At 35.8% G+C, this 22,015-nt stretch overlaps 5 protein-coding genes across 5 annotated transcripts; 2 read left to right on the top strand and 3 right to left on the bottom strand.

Moving 5' to 3' along the window:
• Positions 1-2,437: 2,437 nt before the first annotated feature.
• On the bottom strand, positions 2,438-3,735 carry LOC113777841 (NADH dehydrogenase [ubiquinone] 1 alpha subcomplex subunit 2). Its single transcript, XM_027323059.1, has 3 exons — positions 3,590-3,735; positions 3,368-3,474; positions 2,438-2,833 (listed from the first exon to the last, which is right to left on the bottom strand). Exons 1-3 carry the CDS (start codon positions 3,673-3,675, stop codon positions 2,730-2,732), a joined length of 297 nt encoding a protein of 98 aa, XP_027178860.1. The 5' UTR covers positions 3,676-3,735; the 3' UTR covers positions 2,438-2,729.
• Positions 3,736-4,993: 1,258 nt separating this feature from the next.
• Positions 4,994-6,630, top strand: LOC113777847 (small RNA-binding protein 11, chloroplastic-like). The gene is made up of 4 exons (XM_027323067.1): positions 4,994-5,027; positions 5,212-5,280; positions 5,512-5,618; positions 6,542-6,630. Exons 1-4 carry the CDS (start codon positions 4,994-4,996, stop codon positions 6,608-6,610), a joined length of 279 nt encoding a protein of 92 aa, XP_027178868.1. The 3' UTR covers positions 6,611-6,630.
• A 15-nt stretch (positions 6,631-6,645) lies between these two features.
• Positions 6,646-7,779, top strand: LOC113777773 (protein FATTY ACID EXPORT 2, chloroplastic-like). The gene has a single exon (XM_027322975.1). It carries the CDS (start codon positions 6,670-6,672, stop codon positions 7,444-7,446), a length of 777 nt encoding a protein of 258 aa, XP_027178776.1. The 5' UTR covers positions 6,646-6,669; the 3' UTR covers positions 7,447-7,779.
• Positions 7,780-9,637: 1,858 nt separating this feature from the next.
• LOC113777832 (glycine-rich RNA-binding protein 4, mitochondrial-like) lies at positions 9,638-11,485 on the bottom strand. Its single transcript, XM_027323047.1, has 4 exons — positions 11,260-11,485; positions 10,362-10,430; positions 10,173-10,279; positions 9,638-10,083 (listed from the first exon to the last, which is right to left on the bottom strand). Exons 1-4 carry the CDS (start codon positions 11,351-11,353, stop codon positions 10,036-10,038), a joined length of 318 nt encoding a protein of 105 aa, XP_027178848.1. The 5' UTR covers positions 11,354-11,485; the 3' UTR covers positions 9,638-10,035.
• Positions 11,486-20,606: 9,121 nt separating this feature from the next.
• Positions 20,607-21,690, bottom strand: LOC113777784 (histone H2A-like). Its single transcript, XM_027322987.1, has 2 exons — positions 21,387-21,690; positions 20,607-21,098 (listed from the first exon to the last, which is right to left on the bottom strand). Exons 1-2 carry the CDS (start codon positions 21,594-21,596, stop codon positions 20,829-20,831), a joined length of 480 nt encoding a protein of 159 aa, XP_027178788.1. The 5' UTR covers positions 21,597-21,690; the 3' UTR covers positions 20,607-20,828.
• Positions 21,691-22,015: the final 325 nt, after the last annotated feature.

Here is a 22,015-nt window from a genome sequence, read left to right as displayed (position 1 = left end):
TGGTGAGAACATTATCCAATTAATCATAATATTCATGGCTCAACTTTCAAACCCTTCCCTTTTACCCTTCCTCCTTGTAGAGTTTGAAGTTTTTAGTTGAAACCCCAAAAAGAAAAATGTTCATAAAGGAAGTAGTAGATGGATAATGTTTTTTTTTTAAAAAAATTTTGTTTCCACATTTTGCCCAATCTCTGTGGGTATTTCGATACTTGACTCCTCGTGTTCAGAAGCGGGAATTTGCTAATTTACCACGTTTGACTGTCGCTAAAACGATGAAAGAAACAGGAAAATGGAATAGCCAAAAAGATGGAATGCTAGTTACGCAAGCATAAATCGTGTATCGGGCCTTCTAACCCATTCACAGCTTCATGTCTCAGCCCAAGCACGCCAACTCCAAGTTGTTCACCAGGGAACATTCCTAATTAAGCAAGATATTAACAAGCTAAAATTCAGCATGCTACTTAGCCGCAGAACAACTAGAAATCGCTGATCTATAGCACCGCAATCGTGAAATGCATGAACACGTAGAATTTTGGGGGAAGGGAGCAGGCACAAGCTGTACAACATGCAGAAAGAGCCGCAGATCGACCAAAGGAACAACAGTGGAACGTTGTACGAAGATTTTGGAAGCACCTAATGGCAATGAAAATGATAATTCACATTCACTTAACTGCATCACGCATTACTCCCTTTGATTCCCCTTATTCGGTGCCTTTCTCATTTGCTGATTGTTTTCATCAACTTTTTGTGCTTGCAGACATCAAAAAGTGTCTGCTATAGATGTTTAAGAAGTAAGACCAATGATCCATAATTTTAACAAAGTGCAGCCAAAGGCAAATTTTTGGCTAAGTCTGAAACAGGCAGAACTCATGTATATCATCTCTCATTCAAATCAAGATTGCTATTGCTAAATTTCTTTTACCACAAACCTACTTTCAACATTCAGGGCATGCAGGTCCTTGTTTTGGGCTGTTCTCTGAATGTGCAGTAATATATCCGAGGACTATCCTTTTATACCTTGTGAACTGGCCACTCAATGTAGATTTTGTGACCAAATATCAAATGATCTTGAGACCAAAACCAATTACCAAAAAAGATTGGAACCCAAACTACACAGCTTCTCCAGAGACAAACTATACAAATTGAAGGAGGCTATCTTTCTAAGTCAAAGTTGTTGAAGAGAAATTGAGGGGAGATTTTTTTCTCAGTGGTTTTTCAATTACAGGATGATGCATGAGAAGTCACAACAACATTGGAATAAATAATCCTCTTCCAGTGTATGTGTGTGCATGGTTGTGTTTGCGTAATGGTACAATCATAACTTAGCTCTGTCTCTAGGCAATAAAGCTAAAACCAAATGCTGGCCCTAGGCACAAAGCCAACTGCTATTCCAGAAAAAAAAAGAGCTGCAGAACTCTATTCAACTTCTTTCTTGCATCCTATTCTGAAAAGGACCATTCCCAACAAAGTACCCAAAAAGCTTCTCCAGCACCAATACCTAATTGGCAAAATTTTATTTCATGTGAGCATCCCAAAGTCTTTATCCCAATGATGCTATAAGCTGAGACATCCAAGAAGGATTCATTTAGGTTATAGCTACTACCTAGCAGGCAGATAAGCCAGCATCTCCAGTTTTTGCCTCCTACCTTTAGTATTATGGCAACCAAAAATCTGTTGCAATAACCTATTAGACAAACCAGACTACATGGTTTTCTCACCTAGCCACTAGAGCACTAAGTACAATCTCATCTTAAATGTCCATTGGACCTACATGTAACACTAGAACAGAAGTCTTAAAAGGACATACTAACCCAGACAAAATAAAAATGAAAGTGATTGAGAGAGCCATACATTTCAGAAAGGAATCCTAGAATCATAAAGTCATACTTCAAGGACTTCATGATCTCAATTTCCCCACAGGATCAACCATTCCAAATGCCAAATTGTATTATATATAGATTACCAACATAAGTTTTAAGCAGAACTGGGTCAAATATCCATAATTCGGGAATAAGAAAACACAAGCTAGAATCTTTTTCACATGGGAGTACAGTTCCAGCACCACCCGCCTTCTTCTCCCTCCCCCACCAACCCACACACACCACCCCCCCCCAAAAAATAAATAAATAAATAAATGGATGTCCAGATATATAGATAAGAGAGCCATGCTTTTCAGAAAGGAATCCTAGAACCATAAAGTCATAACTCTGGGACTTTGCAACCTCAACTTCCTCATAGGATCAACAATCCCATATGCGAAGGTGTACCACATAGAGTTACCCTGATAAAGTTTAAGCAGAACTGGTTCAAATTTCTAGAATGCAGGGCTAAAGAAAATGCAGCCAGCATCTCTTCTCATGGGAGCACAGTTGCAGCTCCCCACCATTCCCCCTTCCCCAGATCAAAAGAAGATCAACATTGAATAGCTGACCAGATATATCAGTTTAATAACACTATTAACACTAATTAGTATGCTTGCAGGATATGGCATTCATATCCTCCAAACAGTACAGACAATCCAAACCAACTAGGCAGTTTGAAATTCATGCAGAATAGCATAAACTTTCAATAACCCATTCCCAATTTCTTAGTTTCAGCAAGGGGGAAAAAACTCGTCTCAATTTCATTAAAAAGAGAAAATCAAGTTGCTTAGAACAAATGGAGAACATGATATGGCATTTTCCAGCAACCATTGCTTTATTAAAAATAAAGGACCATAGACACCTACATCAAGATTTGAGAGCTGCCCCAACTTTAGCAAGATCCTCTAGTGCCTTTGAGATCTGATCCTCTGTCATACTATCCAAACGTATTCCTCTTTCAACTCCAAAATCTAGTCATACACAAAAAGATCCATAAGCAATAGTAAAGCACAAATAAGATGTGACCAAATTACATACAAGACAAAGATACGTAACGCAAGAGGAATTAAAGTAGGTTGCAACTATTTCATAATAAACTAGTCTTCCTAATTGTTGTATCAAACACTTTAAACCAAATTGCATGCACTAACCATCCAAAACGTCCAAGTTGATTTCTCCTAACAATCCCAAAAATTTGGGAAACGTGTCACAAATGCCATTAGGTCAACTACCTCTTTTATTCACGAAGCAAAACCAAAATCTGAACTCTCTTAAAAGTCGGAATCTTTAGAATGCCAAGATCAATTGCAGGACAAGTTGAGCTTCCTAGATTCTCCACTTCTACATCAACATAGTGACGAAAACGGGCTACTATTCCCCTATGACGTTTTTTGTTATATCTAAATTTATCATTTTTTTAAAAAAGTTCAAACTATCATCGCATTCCACAGAAATCTAAAGTTGGGAGACATAAATAGAAATTTGAAGGGGGTAAAAAGACATACCAAATCTAGCCCAAAGCTGAGGCTCTGTATTATCGGCCTCCCGGATCAAAATCGGAAGTTTGGGATTGAGTTTCTTAAGATCCTTGTAATTCCTTTCAATGAATACTCTGTGAATGATGCATCCGAAACCATTATTGAGAGGGAAAAGGGGGAAAGGAAACATAAGCCGACGGAAATACTAAACAAAATATACTGTACGAGAAGGAAGCCTAACAGTGGTACCTTGTTGAAGAGCTGGCTGGAGCCGATGGGGAGAAGAGGATTCGAAGCTCCTTGAGATTCTTTGAGAGATTACTCCTCCACGCCATTTTTTTTCTGTACTTTGTTTGTTACAGCGTCGATGATGTAATTTTGATAGTAATTTTTAGGTTCCAGAAAGGTTCTCCAGTGACGAGTAGTACGTTTTGTGAATTGCAGAAAACCCCCTCCACTAAATACCCCTACTTAGGGAGGCCTCACGAATTTTAATTGTCCCACTCAACCCTCCTCGTCTTTTTTGTTGCTCAAGTTTGTTAAATTATAGAGTAGTTTCATCTACAAATTTATCCCTTAGTTAGTTGTGAAATTGTGACGCAATCTTAAAAGGGAAAAGTTGTAGGCAATTTAGTGTTGAAGATTTTTTTAGTAACAATAGTGGATTAACAAAATTAAGCAGTCATTTGTCTATTAATTAAGATTTAACATCACTCATTATAAATAAAATTGAAGAAATAAATTAAGTAAGGAAACCACACTTCAATCACTCCGTTTCTATAAAAAGCTTTATTAGCTTTTTGAATTTTCCAACCACCTATCTCATATGCTACTACAATTTAGTTTTGCTATAAAAATTTACAAAAACTCCCCACGTAGAAGGTAATGAAATAGAAATAAGTACCTTCTCAAATAAATGTGGAATTGTTAGACCAAAAAAACTATGCTAAGGAAAATAACTTTCATGAGTGTATTTGGATTGTAAGTTATTTGTCCAAATATATTTGCTTACATCACCATTACAATTTTCAATACACCTTTTTATCTTCCCAATTACCTTTTTATCTCACATACATCACATCACAAAAAGTGATACAGTAAAAATATCTCAAATAACTTACAATCCAAACACACATTTATTAATATTTGATTAAATGCCAACTGCATACGCAGACAATTTCTTATTTAAACAACTTAAGAGCAAAAGTCGAGTTTAAGAGTACATGAAGCAAAAAACAATTTAATCAATACGCACATAATTTCTTTGTAACATTTTCTTACATATAGAGAAAAACATTTAAAAATATTTACTATAAAAAAGTATATTCTCAATAAAATATGGGGAGTAGATTTTAAAAAAACATTTTGAATTTAGTTTCTTTCTTTTTACAATGCAAATCAAATATTAGCTAATTTGTAACAAAATAAAGAAGCATATACCATGTACATTAATAATAGGCTATTCAGTACTAACGTAATTGGTGAAATCCAAAAATCAACCTCAAAAAACAAGAGGTAGAGAGAGCTTATAGTGCGCCTAAAAGGAAATTCTGATAATATAATGGTTCACCGAACAAACTTCAGGACTAACTGGTAATTTGGAAAAGTTGCACGCTCTTTTATTACCGATTGCTCCACTCTCTAGAACCCCAGATGGCCAGAAGAGGTCTAGAACTATTTGTAAGCAGTAAGTGATATGCTCTCTCTGTCTCTATATTTCAACAACACTGGCGAATCTGGGTTTCTTTGCTTATACTCATTATGCTCTTTGTACGGAAGTTTCTGGTAGAGTTAAGAGTCGTCTGTTGCTAGATGTGTATGGTATAGTCTGGTTTTTCGATGTATTCCTGATTTTGTTGGTTTTTTGGTAGGATTATCATTTTACACGACTGCTGAAGAATTGAAGAGTCTGTTTTCACCATTCGGTCTGGTTACGCAAGGTGATTTGGATAGCTTTTAGTAGCTTACTGAAAAAGATTGGTGATTTTTCTGCTATATCGCGTTTTTTTTGAGGGATTATTAATTGCTTTTTTTTTTTTTACCTGAACAAGTGTTTTGAAAGTTTTTTCAATTTTGGTAAAGGATTGATATTTTTATATAAAAATCCTATGCAGTTCCCATTATGAGTCAATAATTGTTTCGGGTTGATACTGTGTAACTGATGTATGCAGCTAGGCTTGTTATTGACCCAATAACGCGAAGGACTAAAGGGTTTGGATTTGTCCAGTTTGATTCAGAAACTGATGCTCAAAATGCGTTAAAGGCAATGAATGGCAGGGTATATTTTCTTTTTATCATAGCTATACTTATCTGTGCCAATTCATGCGTTTCATTACAGAAATGCTTCTGTTAATTTCTGTGATTAAAATGATTATTTCTTTCACTTGATTCATTAGGATTTCTGTTTTCTTTTTATTATTAATCGAGGTCTTTCTTAGTGGTATAAAGTTTAAAGCTTTCCTGTTAGGCACAATGTAAGAGGTGAAGAAAGAGCAATTCTTTTGGATTTTTATGAAGTTTAAGGGTCAAAATGTAAACTTGGAGTCTCGAACACTTTGCTGAATGTACTCTTGGGATGTAAACAAGTGGACAGAGCTGTATGGATTGGATAGACTCTGTTAAAGAATGTGTAGGTCAGCAACGCCACCAATTAGTGTGCATCCTTGTGTCTAAACATGATTTGATGCTCCCGATGCATCATGCATTAATTGTCCTTAAGAACTGAAAATCATCAGAGAGAAGCATGGGACTTATGATTTGGTTGAATTCTCCCAAGTTTTATGTGACATTTCCATTGTTACCTGTCATATCCTCATCATGTTATCTTAATCTATTTTAAATTTGTCTTCAGCAAAAACAAATTCTTTTTATTGCAATCAAAATAGATGACTAAAAGTCATGATTTTTTTGGCTATTCGTTTCCATGAGTAAACTACTCATGCCTTTCACAAGTTAAAGCTAGAAGCATAATTTTATGAGTTGAGTGCATGTCAAATAAGAAGTTTAACCAGTGATGATTATTTAAAGCAGCAGTTGACTTTTTCATTATTTAGATAATTCTCAGGGATACTCATGGATAAGTTTTATAGCTAATACACAAGTAGATTCTACTAATCCAACTGCATTTTTGTTGGTTACCATAGAATGGTCAGGGGGTGGTGGATAGCTAAGGAAGTATGTAATTTTGATATGTAATTGCAGATAGTGAATGGCAGACTGATTTTTGTTGAAGTTGCAAAGACCACAAGATCTGAAAATCAGACATCCTGAGACTTAAGTTCCCGCGTGCATTACTTCTACGGATCTGTATAAGCAGGCTAAAGCTCCAAATGTCAATGGCAATGGGAGAACTCTTGACATTTTCTCAATCCTCTTTACTTCTACTGCCTAAGTGTCAGCTCCAACATTCTCTGCGAGCATGGAATCCCGCTGCACAGAATCTAGCATCAACATTAGCAGTTTCCTCTGGGCATTTCTTAGCAACGAAGTTAGTGTTATCTCCAATTAAGTGTGTACCAAAAAAACACGTTTTTGGGGGGATTAGAGCAACTGTCATCTCAGATTCTAAAATGCCTACTACTTTCACAGTCGATTCAGCTGGGGAAGGGGTTGATGTGCTACCAGACACTGGAGGGGGTGGAAATGACTTTGGCAATGCAAGTGGTAAAGGAGGAGGTGGTGGTGGAGGCAATAATGGGGGTGATAGTAACGATAGCAATGAGAGTGAAGGGGATTCAGGTGAAAGCAAGGATGAAAACCTTGGGAGCAGCAAGAAGACTGCACTTTCCATGTCTCAAAAGTTAACATTAGTCTATGCTTTCTTGGTAGGAGCAGGTGGACTCATGGGCTATTTGAAAAGTGGCAGTCAGAAGTCATTGATTTCTGGTGGACTAGCAGCCTCGCTACTGTATTATGTCTACACAGCTCTTCCTACAAAACCTGTTTTTGCTTCATCCCTTGGTTTTGGGTTGTCTGCTGCTCTCTTGGGAGTGATGGGTTCTCGCTTTAAAAGATCAGGAAAGATTTTTCCAGCTGGTATTGTCTCGCTTGTGTCCCTTATCATGACTGGGGGCTATTTGCACGGAATAATGCGCACTGCACACTAATGATGTTTAAGATGCATAAACTTGTTAGGTTTTCCTTATGTTTTGCTTGTTGCGAGGTTTGTGATCTATGACCGTATTTGTTACCATCTTGTTCAGGTACTTAATGTTTACTTTTCTGCAAGAGTTTTAATGTTTGATTCTGGTTGGATTACCTTATAATCTCCAGAAGAGCAGACGTTAGTTTCTTTTACCTTAGAAGGGAGTAGATTTAGGTTCACAAGTGGGAAATCCCTGCTGTTTCAAGGGAAGGGGGAAGTTGGATTTGCAGGTTACTTTGGTCGATCACTTGCCCTTGAAGCAGAAACTTTCAAAATTATTTTGAAGTGCTTGTCATGTTTAGTTTCCTACAGCTTATGAATAAATTGAACTATCAACATCTTTGTCCAAAAACTTGAGTTGGCGGAGGAAAATGCCTCTCTGGCCTTGCTCGAGCTTCTGAGTGTTTAAAGTTTAAACATGGTCTGCTGACAAGGGCTTGAAATGAAGGGAGTTCCTAATAGACTTTTGTCTGCGCATTTACCTTAGTCCATTTCTAGCTTGGAACGTTCAATGAAGAATTTCAGAATGCGTACGTATAATCGGCTTAGACCCGAGATAATTCTCGTCCTGGCTCCAGCTTCGCATTTGAGGTTTCATTACGTGTTGCTACACTCGGATGATGAACTTTGCTATAATTGGTTATCTTTAAGGGCTAAGGCCCGAAGCTTTCATACCGATGGAGTCAAGAATTATGTAACCCCCCCAAAAAAAAAAGGAGGAAGATAAAAACTCGAGAATTCAAGTCTCGTGGTACTGTACTGTACTGTACATGGAAGATCCCAATGTAGGCCGACTTTTCTTTAGTAGCTGGGTTCCACCCTCGACTCTCCTCCTTTGGAGGAAATGGTTTCTTAAGAATCGAATTGAAGTGGGTCTAGGTTGGGCTAGCATTTTTTGAGTTCGACATCGACTGACAGCTGAAAAGTCTGATTCAGATCCAACATGATTAAAGCCCATCTCCAAGCCGGATATTCTCCATTTCTGCTGCGCCATGCAACCCATATTTGAATTTTGAAGTTACTCCCCTGCTTCTTCTCAAGGACCAGGAAGTATAGTTAACTCCTCCCGGCAAATTTGAAAATGCTCATGCCTCGCCTTCGGCGATACCCATTCGCTTTCAATAACTTTTTTCTTTAATCAGAATACATTTTCATTGAGAAATTTTTTTTCTTTTCCTTTTATTTTTGCCCACACATTTTTTGTCCTTTTAAAACTCACACTTGGACAAACCCAACTTTCAAAACTCAATGATCCAAATTGTGTCGCGTCATCTTATCAAAAGGTGTAACATAATCAGAATCATTGGATCTTTGAAGTCTACCCAAGTTTTGGCCTCCTTCTAACAGCCTGAGGAAAGAATCTAATCAACATTGACATGTGTACACAGTACTTGTGCGGTTGTACCAATCCAAAATAATGGTTTGTGAAAGGGTTGTACCAATCCAAAATAATGGTTTGTGAAAGGGTTGTACCGTGTGCATTAAATTCTAGCAGGTCTTAGAGTGGTACCAACATTGGGTGTACCCAAGTGTTCTCAATATTCTAGATCAACTCGAGAATTAACATATGCGAACAAGCCATTACAAAATTAAGTGAAGAATTCACATGTAGCTTAACATGAAATTGTAAAGCCAGAGTACCATGGAGTAAACAAGGCCGAAGAGCATCAGGACAAACGCATGGACTTGACCTGAACAAGTTCACCGAAGGTGACAAGTCAGAGCAGACTTTGGATAGTGTATTATTTGAAATATTATTTGGAATAATTACTGTAGCACTTTTTGTGATGTGATGTATGTGAGATAAAAAGGTGATTGGGAATATAAAAAGGTAGGTTGGAAAATGTGTTTGTGATGCAAGCAAAATATTATTTGAAATAATTGAGGTATCCAAACACTGTGTAATTTGATGAGGCTCCAAAAAGATTAGCCGGGAAAATATTTGCGTTTTAAAGTATTATAACACTGCGAATAAAACCCACCCACCATCCCCCCCCCAACCCTTTTCCCAAAAAAAAAAAACCGGATGCAACCGAGGAGAATCACCATATACCAAGTTAAACATACAGAGAATTGGAATCTTTTATCTTATCCACTCAAAAGCCAAGACAGGAGAACTATCCTGATTGTATTCACGATTCAACAACAAAGCATACAGAAATCAAATAATGAATTCACTTCTCGAATCTCTCTTAGTGGATAACATCTTTTCTCAGTAAGAGACCTGACTGGTAAATGCCAGAAAAGGTTATGATCTCACAGTATGTACATTTGTTCTTGGGTAGGAATAAGTTCCCCGTACACTCTAGTTCAATGAAATTTTCCAGAAAATTGTCTCAACGGAAAAATTGGCACAAGATTATCACACGTACTTGTCACAAGCTAGAACAAAATCTCTAGTAATACTCAAATTTAGATGATTGTCGTTATAGGCCACCACCATGCAAGCATACAAAGAGAGATGCCAGTGACGAATTCTTCTTCTCATTGCTGAGAAAACAGACAATATTTAAATCAACAAATGATTCACCATAGACCGAATCCTTTGCCTTCATCTTTTGTGAACATACTGAACACGGATATTTCTACCATCCAATATCTGAAAAAGGAGCATTAGAAAACTTAACTTGAACTGAAAGAAAGGTGCAAGCTCACACACAGAACTATGTAATACTACAAAAAACATACCCTGTCATTCATTTCCTTCAAGGCGTTGCTCGCTGCAATCTCTGTAGTGAAATGCACAAATCCATATCCTTTTGACTTTCCACTCTTATGATCACATATCACCTTCACTGTCAAGCACATGGGATCAACACTTAGACTAAATAAAGTGAAGGACAAGAAAAGACTACAATCAAGGATACAGCATATTGCCTTCAATAATTTCTCCATGCATCTCAAAAGCATCCTTCAGAACTGTTTCATTGGTGTCGTAAGACAGCCCTGCAACCAAATGCAAAGTATTCAACTATACATTGTCTGGAAAGGGAGTATGTATCCTCCTCATGGCCGCAAACCAAAATACAAAATGACACGGAGGAAGAAGCGAAAGAATAACAAAAAGACTCCTCTAATAACCATTTGAATCATATGTTTCAGTCAATATGATTTATCAAAGGTTATGTCACTATCTATCATCAAGGATTATTCACTAGTGTGATGCCGACCTAATTCAACGACCAATGATCATAGCTTAAAGTCAATCACCAAAATCGTATTGTAGAGTTTTCCAAATGTTCGCTCATCAGGTATGACTGTATGGACGTTTGTGAGGGAGAAAAGAATCACATGTAAAAAATGATAATGTCTGGCCCCGCAAATAGTTTCAGAAAGGAATTAGGATCCAAACATTTTCCTTTGAAATAGTCGCATTAAGATTTCATTTTGGAGATTGTACAAGGATGATAAATGATCTAATACTGTAACTTCACCTAGATTCTAACATTCTGCATTAAAATAGCATTTGACAAAACAGTTCATCATTTCCGCGAAAAACGCAATATTTTTGTTGAAGCCATTTCGTTAGTGCGGACTATACTTATCTCCACAGGTAGATAGATGCCATATCCCTTCATCTTCTCAGGTTAGTGCTGCAATACTTGAGTAACCTTGTACATAGTCCAACCATGCTAGCAGCATCACGTGAAGAAGTCATTGGAACATTTTCTCAAATATATGGCATGCTACCCAATAGAGCACTAATTAGATATGCACGAAGCCACGTATAATAATCGGAGATTAAAAGCAGCATTCAACAAAGAGAGAAAGAGACCTCCAACGAACAATTTAGTGGAAGAGGGACGAGAGAGGAGCCATCGCGCCATCGGAGATGTATACGTGAACCGGGCTCCTTTCCATATTTGCATATTATTTTCCCCTTTTTTTTTTAATATATTCCCTCGTCTTCGATATTCTAATGGCTTGGAAATACGGATATACTTCACTGTTAAAGAAAAGCTAATGCTATGACTTAACTAGAATTAGGAGCTCTAACATTGACGAAAATATGTCGCCCGTTTTCACAACCTTCTCCCCCATTTTTTTTTTTTTTTTTGTGTCTCTTAAGTCTGGATTTCGCCATTGGTCCTTTATTTATTTATTTATTTCCTTACTGGTAGAGCTGGCAAAAAAGCCCAAAATCCAACAACCCGCCCATTAATTTTAAAGGATGGGTTGGGTCAATTGGGTTATGGGTTTTGTTGGGTTGGGTAAGAACAACCCAACTTATTCATTGGGCGGATTGGGTTTTTTATTTGGGTACCCAATACCCAATTTGTTTAAAAGTAATTGAAAATAATAAATACAATATTCAATACACATATGCCCAACTATTTGTATTTGGACATGTGTTAATAATTCATTGATTAATTTGTATTCAAAATTCTCATATATATATATATATATATATATATCTATATTTTCAATCAATTTTTTAAAATTTTATTTAAAAGAAAAAAGAAATTTAAAATAAAAACTCATGCTTATTTTATTTTTATAACAGTAGTTAAACATGTTCAACTTCTATAATAATTTATTATGCCAAATATAAATTGAGGAGCGAAGATTTCAATCGGATGATTGACGGTATTATTAAGCAGCGGCAGAAATTCTTATGGAACAGAAATTAGCTGAAAATGAAGAGCGAAGAAAGACGTTAGGAAAAGTTACAGATGTGCAATGTGAGTTGAGAAGTTTTCACTGATCTATTTTCACGAGCAGTAGAAAAGATGTTGGATGAAAAATATGGTCTGAGTTTATTTTCCTTATGAATATTCTAGTGACCATGGTTTCGGATGTACAGAGACAGTAGTATAGGTATAGCAGCTTGTTGTTACTTCTCTGTTTCTCTATAATTAGCAAGCATCTTTTATTGCACCAATAATGAGTATCTTTCTCCTTTCTTTTTAATTTATGCGAGACTTGTTCTTATTTTTATAGGTCTGCTTTTATTTCCAAGTAAAAATAATTTATTACTTTTGAGTGTAATAATTGTAATTGTGATTATTCACATGTTAAATTCCCTATATAACATGTCTTATATATTAAGAGTAGATGCACGGCACAAATCAAAGTTTTTTAAGGGACACAAAAATTGATAGTGGATCAATGGAAGAGATTATTGAAAAGATTAAGGTGGTGTTTTGTGTGGGTTGGGGGGGGGGCTATGCTCTTCTTTAAATGTATAATTTATTATCTAAAATTCACAATACAAGCAATATAAAATATTATTCTATTTATGATATGTTTCCAAGGAACTTAAGAAGTGAGTGTGTGTTTGTGTGTGTGAAAATACATTTATGCATGTGAAAATGTGTTTATATGTGTGAAAAAAATCTTTTTTGTGTGTTAGAATGTATGTGAAAAAGTTTATGTATTCAAAATGTATTAATTAATATGTTGGGTCATATTTGGGTAATGGGTTTGAGATAACCCAATATGACCCAACACAAAATCAACCCAATCTAAAGTTGGGCGGGTTGGGTATAACCCATTTAAGTGAAAACCCAATATTAACCCGCCCAAAACCTGCCCAACCCGCCCAATTGCCAGCTATACTGGTAACAAAAATTCCTTATGGTTATGATATCAGGAGGGGGTAGAGATTTTAGAGCGCACGATTAGGGATGGGGAGGGACGGGACCCGCCCCATTATCACCTCTAGTTGAAATGGGCTTTCATGAAGACACTAATTTGTTAGTTCGATGCCAATTGTCATTCAAAATAATTTTGTATGTTATTTTTATATGTTTTCAATTAAATATTTTCATGAAGTAAAAATTAGTCTTAGTTTAAGGGTCCATTTGTTTCGATTGAAAATTTTTTTTCCGAAAACAATTTCCTTGAGCTCCGGTGTTTGATTAAATTATTGTTGATGAAAATATTTTTCTGTGTAAAATATTTTACACCTCAAGGTGTAAAGTAACTTCCATAAAAAGACTTGCTAAAATTGTTTTCTATCGCCTGTAGCCATTGCCCATTCTCACACAGCGAACACCTACCTCTTCCACGGTCGATAGCTAACTCTTCGATGACAGAGAAAGACATAAATGGAGAAAAAGAAATCAAGATAAACTGCAATCTAGAAAGAGAGAAGTCACCATGAGCCCAATAGGGAAGGTTGCAACAGAATAGAAAAAGGGACAAAAAAGGATGATATAGTAAGTTTGTTTGGATAAGAATTTATTTGGATGATTTATTTGATCCAGTTACTGTAGCACTTTTTGTGATGTGATGTATGTGAGATAAAAAGGTGATTGGGAATTGTGTGTATGATGCAAGCAAAACAAAATCTGAAATTTTTATTCTAAACTCTTGTTGTCCAAACAAACTCAGTGTTTTTTTGAATTCTGATGGCTTGTGCTTCGATGTTAATGGTGACTTTTCAGCAAATAATCAATTTTGTAGAGTTTTACGTTGGTGGTGATGTAGCATGCGAAGGAGATTACAAGTGGAGGGAAACGACGAATAATAAGCCCCAGTTTGATCTAATGGTTATTACTTGTTGAGAATATGACAGGGAGAAATACCTCGAAAGAGTCCACCAAAGAACCCAAAATGTAAGTCAGGAACTCAACTCTGATCCAAAAACTTAAACTATTAGGTTTTGGACCCTTACTTACATATTAACCGCTCTTTCTCCATCCCTCCAATCAATGTAGGACACAACCATTTACTCATGAATCTATCGCCTGTAGCCATTGCCCATTCTCACACAGCGAACACCTACCTCTTCCACGGTCGATAGCTAACTCTTCGATGACAGAGAAAGACATAAATGGAGAAAAAGAAATCAAGATAAACTGCAATCTAGAAAGAGAGAAGTCACCATGAGCCCAATAGGGAAGGTTGCAACAGAATAGAAAAAGGGACAAAAAAGGATGATATAGTAAGTTTGTTTGGATAAGAATTTATTTGGATGATTTATTTGATCCAGTTACTGTAGCACTTTTTGTGATGTGATGTATGTGAGATAAAAAGGTGATTGGGAATTGTGTGTATGATGCAAGCAAAACAAAATCTGAAATTTTTATTCTAAACTCTTGTTGTCCAAACAAACTCAGTGTTTTTTTGAATTCTGATGGCTTGTGCTTCGATGTTAATGGTGACTTTTCAGCAAATAATCAATTTTGTAGAGTTTTACGTTGGTGGTGATGTAGCATGCGAAGGAGATTACAAGTGGAGGGAAACGACGAATAATAAGCCCCAGTTTGATCTAATGGTTATTACTTGTTGAGAATATGACAGGGAGAAATACCTCGAAAGAGTCCACCAAAGAACCCAAAATGTAAGTCAGGAACTCAACTCTGATCCAAAAACTTAAACTATTAGGTTTTGGACCCTTACTTACATATTAACCGCTCTTTCTCCATCCCTCCAATCAATGTAGGACACAACCATTTACTCATGAATCTAACAAATCTCTCCCTTCATGAGTAACCCTCGCATTAAACCCAAATTTACTAACCCTTTTGCGAGTTCACTTTAATACTCAATGCAAGCTCATGTTTATCACCAAAGTCACGTCTTCTCTCAAATATGGACACACTCTTCTTCAACATCCAAACTGCATTCTGGACCCTTGCCAACCCTTGACTTCTTGGTCTAACATCAACCGGACCCCGTGCCAAACCTATGGCACACCTAGTCCAACACCAACCAAATTTCTTGACACTTCGACCCACCATCAAGAAGAGAATTTTTACCTGGTCCAACTCCAAGAATAATCCACTTGCCTATGAGTATCCCAGTCTCACAACCTGAAACTCTAATACCAATTTGATAGGGAGAAACACCTCGAGTGAGTCCACCAAAGAGCCCAATATGTAAGTCAGGAACCCAACTCTGACCCAAAAACTTAACTTATTAGGTCTTGGACCCTTACTTACATATTAGTCGCTCTTTCTCCGTCTCTCAGACCAATGTGAAACACAACCACTTTTTACTCATAAATCTAACAGAATAATGTTTTCAAAAAATTAAACCAAACACAGGAAAATAATGGAGAAATCAAATATTTTCTTGGAAAATTACTTTCAAGGAAAATGTCATCCCAGGGAAAGGATTTTACACCCTACCAAACAGACCCTCAATAACAAATGTTTTCCCACCAAAAGGAATTTTTACCGCTTAAATTTTTAATGAAAGATAAGCTAATCGTTTCATCAATTACTTAGATGAAGTTAATTTCTTCATTTTGTAATTTATCAAGAGTGTAGAGTGCCAATTAAAATACTTTAAAGTGTAAAGTACAACTAATATAATATTTCGTGGAGACTTTTTCCATTTAATCCTTTCTTTTATTTTTGGATTTAATTATGCGTATTTGTAACTCGCTATTACTCCATTCGGTCACACAATTAAACCAGCATGGTAATTGATCATCGATGATTTGTTACAAGCAACTGCTTCAAGAATTTGTCAAACAAAAAATTAGTTTAACCATTTACATTTCCAGCCATGTAGATCGGGGAGTGCTCTAGGAAACAGACTAATAATTACTATTTGTCACTGGTCCAATTAAACCCGAAAAAGATAGTAAAAAATTAACGGTGAATAGCTTCAGTGTGTTTCTTGAATCTTTAATAGATGATAAGAATTACTTGAAAAGTGTAAACCAATTCACCACCCGTTTTTTCTGCATGACGTCATCAACTTTGCGCTTCAGCCTTTGGTGACCTACTTCATCTCAGTTTGTTTTGTCTACTAACTTTTCTTGAGAGCTCTAATTTTCTTTTCAGTAGCTTGATATTACCTGATTTCCTTGATTTTTATTTTTAACATTTTAACATCCTCCATGAGACCGGTTGTCTTCTACACACACTATTCATGGACTAACCTACTACAATAATGGTGAAAATGATTGCCTCTTGTACTAAAAAAAAAAACTGTATAAAATCACTGGTCTTCTACACACACTATTCATGGACTAGCCTACAACAATAATGGCGAAAGTGATTGCCTCTTGTACTGAAAAGAAAAACTGTGTAAAATCACCGCTATTTTTAGATTTCTTGGGCTTTTGCTATGCAGAGTTAGTACTCTCTAATGACCGATTCATTTTTTTTAGATTTCCTTCACCGGCTAGCTTCTTGGGTTTCATGGTTATGGATTTTGCCGGCATCTCACATTGTTCATGTTTCTCAGCTATTGCTGCTCCTGAGTCCGTACTTCCACCTCCGATAGTAGATTTTGTTTCTTTTTTTGAAAAATTTCCTTCACCGGGTAGCTTTTTCACTAGAGATTGATGTGATTTTGCAAACATTTTTGGATTCTTGGATTCATCACCATGATTCCCAGCGCAAGTATTTGTGTAGTTCTCGGTTGAAATAGCATTTTAACTTGAAGACTTTATAGCAATTATATCTTTCTAGCGATATACATACGGACTTATAGACAAAGTCCAGCAAAAGGCGGTTCTTTTCCATCTCACGGAAAGAGTGATTTGTACAACTATGATGGTAAATCTTCAGGACAAATAAGTGTAGAAAACACCATAAATGGAGTGAAGGTTGTTATCAAGGCTAAAATAGAGAAAAATAAAAAGAGATAGATAGTTCAGAGTTTGATGGGTTTTTGTGATGGCGAAGATGGTAATGTGGATGTTTTAAAAAATGTACCAACTATGCTGGAGCATTGAAGAAAGTAGAATAGACAAAGAAGAAAGTGAGAAAAATGAAGAAAACTAATAGGGGTAGGCTGTGCTATGCACAACCAGTTCCCATTGGAAAATATTCATTGGTAGTAATTGATGAAACAATAGCTTTGTAGTAGTAGTTATATTTTTCACAGGAAATAATAAGTTGTTTTGTTAAATATATTAGTAATTGCATTTTATAGAAAGTGAATTCACATTTGTTTCTTTTGGTTTGACATGTAAATACAAATGTGTATTGTTGAAAAAATATGTTCATTTCTATAAAAAATTTTAGAATGTTTAAATACAAATGTGTAAGATTGGAAAAATATATTGATTTCTATAAACTTTAGAATGTTTTTGGTTTTAATAATGTTGTATTGACGATAAGTTATTGAAGAAGAAGCTGCACATCTTGTGTCCTTTGTTTTATGAAAATGACCAGGAAGGAAGCTATGAGAACAAACAAAATGAATAAAGCTTCTAAACTTTAATCTGCTTTGTCAAATATACCTTCTGAGTTTACTATCGTCAAAATTTTCATCTAAAAAACAGTAAACGATAAGTAAACTATTCCATTGAATCATGGTCCAATCTAATGGTAACTGTATGATAAAAATACAAAAAATAATTGATCAAGTGGTAGAAATTTATACACAGAACAACCTAAGTGTTAGGTAAATGGTAGGCATCCAATAATAGATCGAAGGATGTAAAACAATGGCCTATGATTTATAAAGATTGTAAGATTATTTGTAAAAGAAAAAAATGGAAACCAGGAATGAGATGTATAAAAGAGCGGCCAACTGTTTTGAAGTTTACCAAGGAATAAGTTTAGAAACATTCCCTTAAATTTCTGACAATCTCACTAGTCTCCCCTAAAGTTTGTAAAATTATACAAATCTCCTTTGAAATTAAAGTTTTGATAACAAAGTTAGTTCAATTAGAAAAAGTAATATTAAAAAAGTACTTTAAACAGAGAGATGAACTTTTATTTCATAAATATCCTTTACGCATGCATATAAGTTGTATTACTAAAAGAATGAAAATAATTAAAAGTTATAAATAATTAATACACACATTTTAACACTCACGAAATTCACATTCAATAAATTAGACAACACAAATAAATAACAAAATTATACTAATGATTACAAGATTCAATAAAATAGACTAATCATCTCTTTTGACATTATGTTTGCTATAATTCTTATGATTTTAAAAAGAAAAAAATTTTAAATTTTGTCTCTCTTTCCCTCCTTTCTCCTTTACTAATATCTGATGATTAAGTAATTAAAGTACTAATTAACAAAAGTAAATATTAAAAAAAATGTTAATCATGAACGATGACTTGTAATTACAAACTATATCAATTGATACATTTAATGGCGCTATTTTGTGATTGATAGAATTTGACGATGACCAAAAATCAATTGTACACAATGTAAGAAGAATGGTTTTGGTAGAATAACAAATTCAAGCAAAAAAAATTATTCATAAGGATTTTTTTTTAACTCTTAAAACTGTAACATTTGTAAAGTAATTTCGTGAAAGTAAAAAAGAAAGGAGGAAAAGTAAAAGGCAAAATTTGAAAATTTTTCTGTTTAAAATCACAAGAATCATAACAAATATCATGATAACAAATCATAACAAATATCGTATAATTCAAATAATTTTATTATTTTTATAATATATTTATTTTGATTATGAAATGACCAATATGAATTTATATTTCAAATAATTGACACAAAATTTTGTAATTTGAGTTTTCAGGTACTTGAACTCGATAAGGCTTAAGAACTGTATCGAGCCTTATCGAGTCGAATTCGAGCTTTGGTTATTTTTCTTTCAAGTCGAATCGAGCTTCACAAATTTTTACTCACTCGAGTCGAGTTCGAGTTCAAGTACGCGTGCTTATCATTGAATTCAAGTTCGAACATACCACTACTTGAATTCGACTAAACTCGTTATCACCTCTAAAGTGAACAAGTTTTAGTGCAATATATGCATCATTGACTGACCAAACTAGCTATTGGCTATCGCATCCATTGAGTTGCATCCTGATTTTTGTCCGTTCCTTACAGGCATCCTGTTTGGAAGTTACAATACTATTTACACATCAAAATACATAAAAGAATTTTTTTTAAAAAAAAAGAAGTGTTCGGGGTTTGGCAGAATCGGTAATGAGGCAGAAAGCGTGGTATATTAACTTCCGGAGAAAAACTTTCTGATCTTTTCTGTCTATATCACAAATGTTCAACATTTAACTGGCATTTGTGAACAGCAACACGTACAACATACTAAATCCAAGAAGCTGCTTAACACTTAGTTGAAATGATTGATCCATTATAGCATATTTTCCACGTTTAAGTTATTCAAATATTGTGAACGGTAATGGCATAGCAAGAGAGGGATTTGAAAGGAGAACCAAAGGATATTGGAAATGTTTGATTCACAAACAAGGTTTTGCATTGCTTTGGCGAACAAATGTTTGAACAGGTTTTGAAAATTTCCGAGAGGACCATGAACCTGGTCGCCGGATCCTGACTTCTATGACTTTAATTGAACGAGGGGAAAGCTGGAATAACTCTTGGATGTACCTGGTTGCCGGGTCTGATTTTAATTGAACGAGGGTAACGCTGAATAACACTTTATATCCATCCATGATCCACCCATACAAAATGAGCAATTTATGATTTAAAGATTGAGCAAAACCTCTCCGGCTATTCTATCCGATTTTGAAGCAAATTGTGAAACAGAACACGAAACCAAATTTGCAAGTGAGAATCCATTCCTCCTGTAGAAGTGCTTTCAGAGATACTAGTGTATTGCAACAGCAAACATGTACAGTCCTTCCAACCGCCACCCCCCCCCCCCAAAAAAAAAAACCTCCAAAACCCCCAAAAAAAAAAAAAAACACGTAAGAGTGATTTAATACCATGCTTGGCCTCTTAGAACCAAATTTAATCGAATCACAGACAGAATTTCTCCCTTAAGTCAGCATGAAACAGAGAGACAGCTCTCAAAAGAACTCGAGACAACCACTCAACTCCTTTGCCTAGGTAACTAGTTCGGAATATTATACATACAGAACTAACTAGCGGAAATTTATCAGTTGTAGGTAAAGAAAACCGAGTGTGTTTGAATAATAAATTATTTGAGATAATTTTGTACAAAAATATTATAACACTTTTTTTAATATCAAACAAAAAAAATGATTGAAAAATGTATTAATGATATAAATAAATCAATGTGTATAAATAAATTATAAATAACGTGTATTCCAACCAAACCATATTGGGGAAGAACCCAGAACTGCAAATAGCTGAATGCTTATTGATTCATCTAGTTGAAGCTTCATATAACAACTAACTGTCCTTAATAGTTCAAATCTCAAGTTCCCAAATTTATACAGGAAAATAACAATCCATGAATCCAGGTGATTACTTTAAGAACCATAACCAAAAGTCAGTAAATACCAAGAACCAAAACCAACAAATAGATTAACTCACCAGCAAACATATAGCAGAAACAAGTGGTTTCATTCATCAATAATGCAGCTGAAATACACTAGACACCAGAACTATGAATTACAATATGACCCTGTGATCTAACTCTTCCTTATCGAAACCAAAGACAACTTCTAACCCCACAATTAGATACAACTGAAAACTAAGGTCAATCAAAAAGAAAAAAATCAGAAGGATCTAAGCAGCAGCAGCCTTCTTAGGGGATTTGGCAGCTTTGGATGGAGATTTCGTGGCCTTGGGTGATTTGGTAGGTTCTTTGGTGGCCTTATCAGTCTTCTTGGGCAACAAGACAGGGTTGATATTGGGCAACACTCCACCATGTGCTATAGTAACACCAGCCAGCAATTTTCCAAGCTCTTCATCATTCCTTATAGCCAATAGCACGTGCCTTGGGATGATTCTGTTCTTCTTGTTGTCACGAGCAGCATTTCCAGCCAATTCCAACACCTACAATACAGACAAATCGAAAATTAGGGCTAATCCGATATACACAACCTAGGGGACAACAATTAAGCCCTAAAACAGATTGAAGTAAAAATTCAAGAAAATCAAGCCAAACTGAAGTAAAAATGGACGAATCTAGCTAAGAAAAAGGAACAACAGATTGAAAAAAATTAACAATACACTTGAGTTTCAGATAAACCCTAACTCAATATTCATGCCAAGAAAAACTGCCTATAGATCAGGAGCAAATAATGCGAGGGAAAAAAACATCGGAGGGAGGGAAATAATTACCTCAGCAGCCAAGTACTCGAGGACGGCAGCCATGTAGACCGGAGCTCCAGTGCCTACACGTTCAGAGTAGCGACCTTTCTTCAAGTAACGGCCGATTCTGCCAACCGGAAATTGCAAACCGGCCTTAGTTGAACGGGAGACAGGCTTCTTCTTAGGGCCACCGCCCTTCCTTCCTCCAGCGCCTTTCTTCACTTTTCCGGCAGCCTCCATCTGAAATGACGATTAAAACCCTGGAGAAGCTAAAGAGGTAGAGTAATAAATTAGGGGGCGAGTGATTTCTCCTAGTGACGATTCGGATGAGAGAGAAGGAGCGATGGTGAGTGTTGACGACGGAGGTATATATAGCGGTGTCTCGATCATTTTAGTTTCTTTGGTCGACGAGGTTTTCGCCGTCGGATTATGAGTTAATCAACGGTAACCAAACTTTTGAAGGTCGATCCGCGTGCTTTTAAATGGGCCAATAGGAAGCGAGTTCGAATTTGAATTTTGGGTCGCGTATGTTTTTGAGTCGGGGCAAAAAAAAGCATGCTGCCCATTCTCCCGCTCTCTCGATGCTAATTCGTCCGGCTTTTTTTTAATTAAAAAAAAATGGATTGCTCCATTTTAAAACTAGGGAGGCTCCTTCCCAT

The sequence above is a fragment of the Coffea eugenioides genome, chromosome 1 (genome assembly GCF_003713205.1).
Source record: "Coffea eugenioides isolate CCC68of chromosome 1, Ceug_1.0, whole genome shotgun sequence".
NCBI lineage: Eukaryota > Viridiplantae > Streptophyta > Magnoliopsida > Gentianales > Rubiaceae > Coffea > Coffea eugenioides.
This window is presented reverse-complemented; position numbering and strand designations above follow the sequence as displayed.

What these genes read in the sequence shown, in the direction of transcription:
- LOC113777841 (XM_027323059.1), bottom strand. Translation starts at nt 3,675, where the DNA reads ATGGCGTGGAGGAGTAATCTCTCAAAGAATCTCAAGGAGCTTCGAATC. An exon ending in CCAGCCAGCTCTTCAACAAG is followed by an intron (nt 3,475 to 3,589) that starts GTACCACTGTTA and finishes CATCATTCACAG; the next exon opens with AGTATTCATTGAAAGGAATT. An exon ending in TCAGCTTTGGGCTAGATTTG is followed by an intron (nt 2,834 to 3,367) that starts GTATGTCTTTTT and finishes GTGTATGACTAG; the next exon opens with ATTTTGGAGTTGAAAGAGGA.
- LOC113777847 (XM_027323067.1), top strand. Translation starts at nt 4,994, where the DNA reads ATGGCCAGAAGAGGTCTAGAACTATTTGTAAGCA. An exon ending in TCTAGAACTATTTGTAAGCA is followed by an intron (nt 5,028 to 5,211) that starts GTAAGTGATATG and finishes GTTTTTTGGTAG; the next exon opens with GATTATCATTTTACACGACT. An exon ending in ATTCGGTCTGGTTACGCAAG is followed by an intron (nt 5,281 to 5,511) that starts GTGATTTGGATA and finishes TGATGTATGCAG; the next exon opens with CTAGGCTTGTTATTGACCCA.
- LOC113777773 (XM_027322975.1), top strand. Translation starts at nt 6,670, where the DNA reads ATGTCAATGGCAATGGGAGAACTCTTGACATTTTCTCAATCCTCTTTA.
- LOC113777832 (XM_027323047.1), bottom strand. Translation starts at nt 11,353, where the DNA reads ATGCAAATATGGAAAGGAGCCCGGTTCACGTATACATCTCCGATGGCG. An exon ending in CACTAAATTGTTCGTTGGAG is followed by an intron (nt 10,431 to 11,259) that starts GTCTCTTTCTCT and finishes ATTTGGTTGCAG; the next exon opens with GGCTGTCTTACGACACCAAT. An exon ending in GCATGGAGAAATTATTGAAG is followed by an intron (nt 10,280 to 10,361) that starts GCAATATGCTGT and finishes TGTGCTTGACAG; the next exon opens with TGAAGGTGATATGTGATCAT.
- LOC113777784 (XM_027322987.1), bottom strand. Translation starts at nt 21,596, where the DNA reads ATGGAGGCTGCCGGAAAAGTGAAGAAAGGCGCTGGAGGAAGGAAGGGC. An exon ending in TCGAGTACTTGGCTGCTGAG is followed by an intron (nt 21,099 to 21,386) that starts GTAATTATTTCC and finishes TCTGTATTGTAG; the next exon opens with GTGTTGGAATTGGCTGGAAA.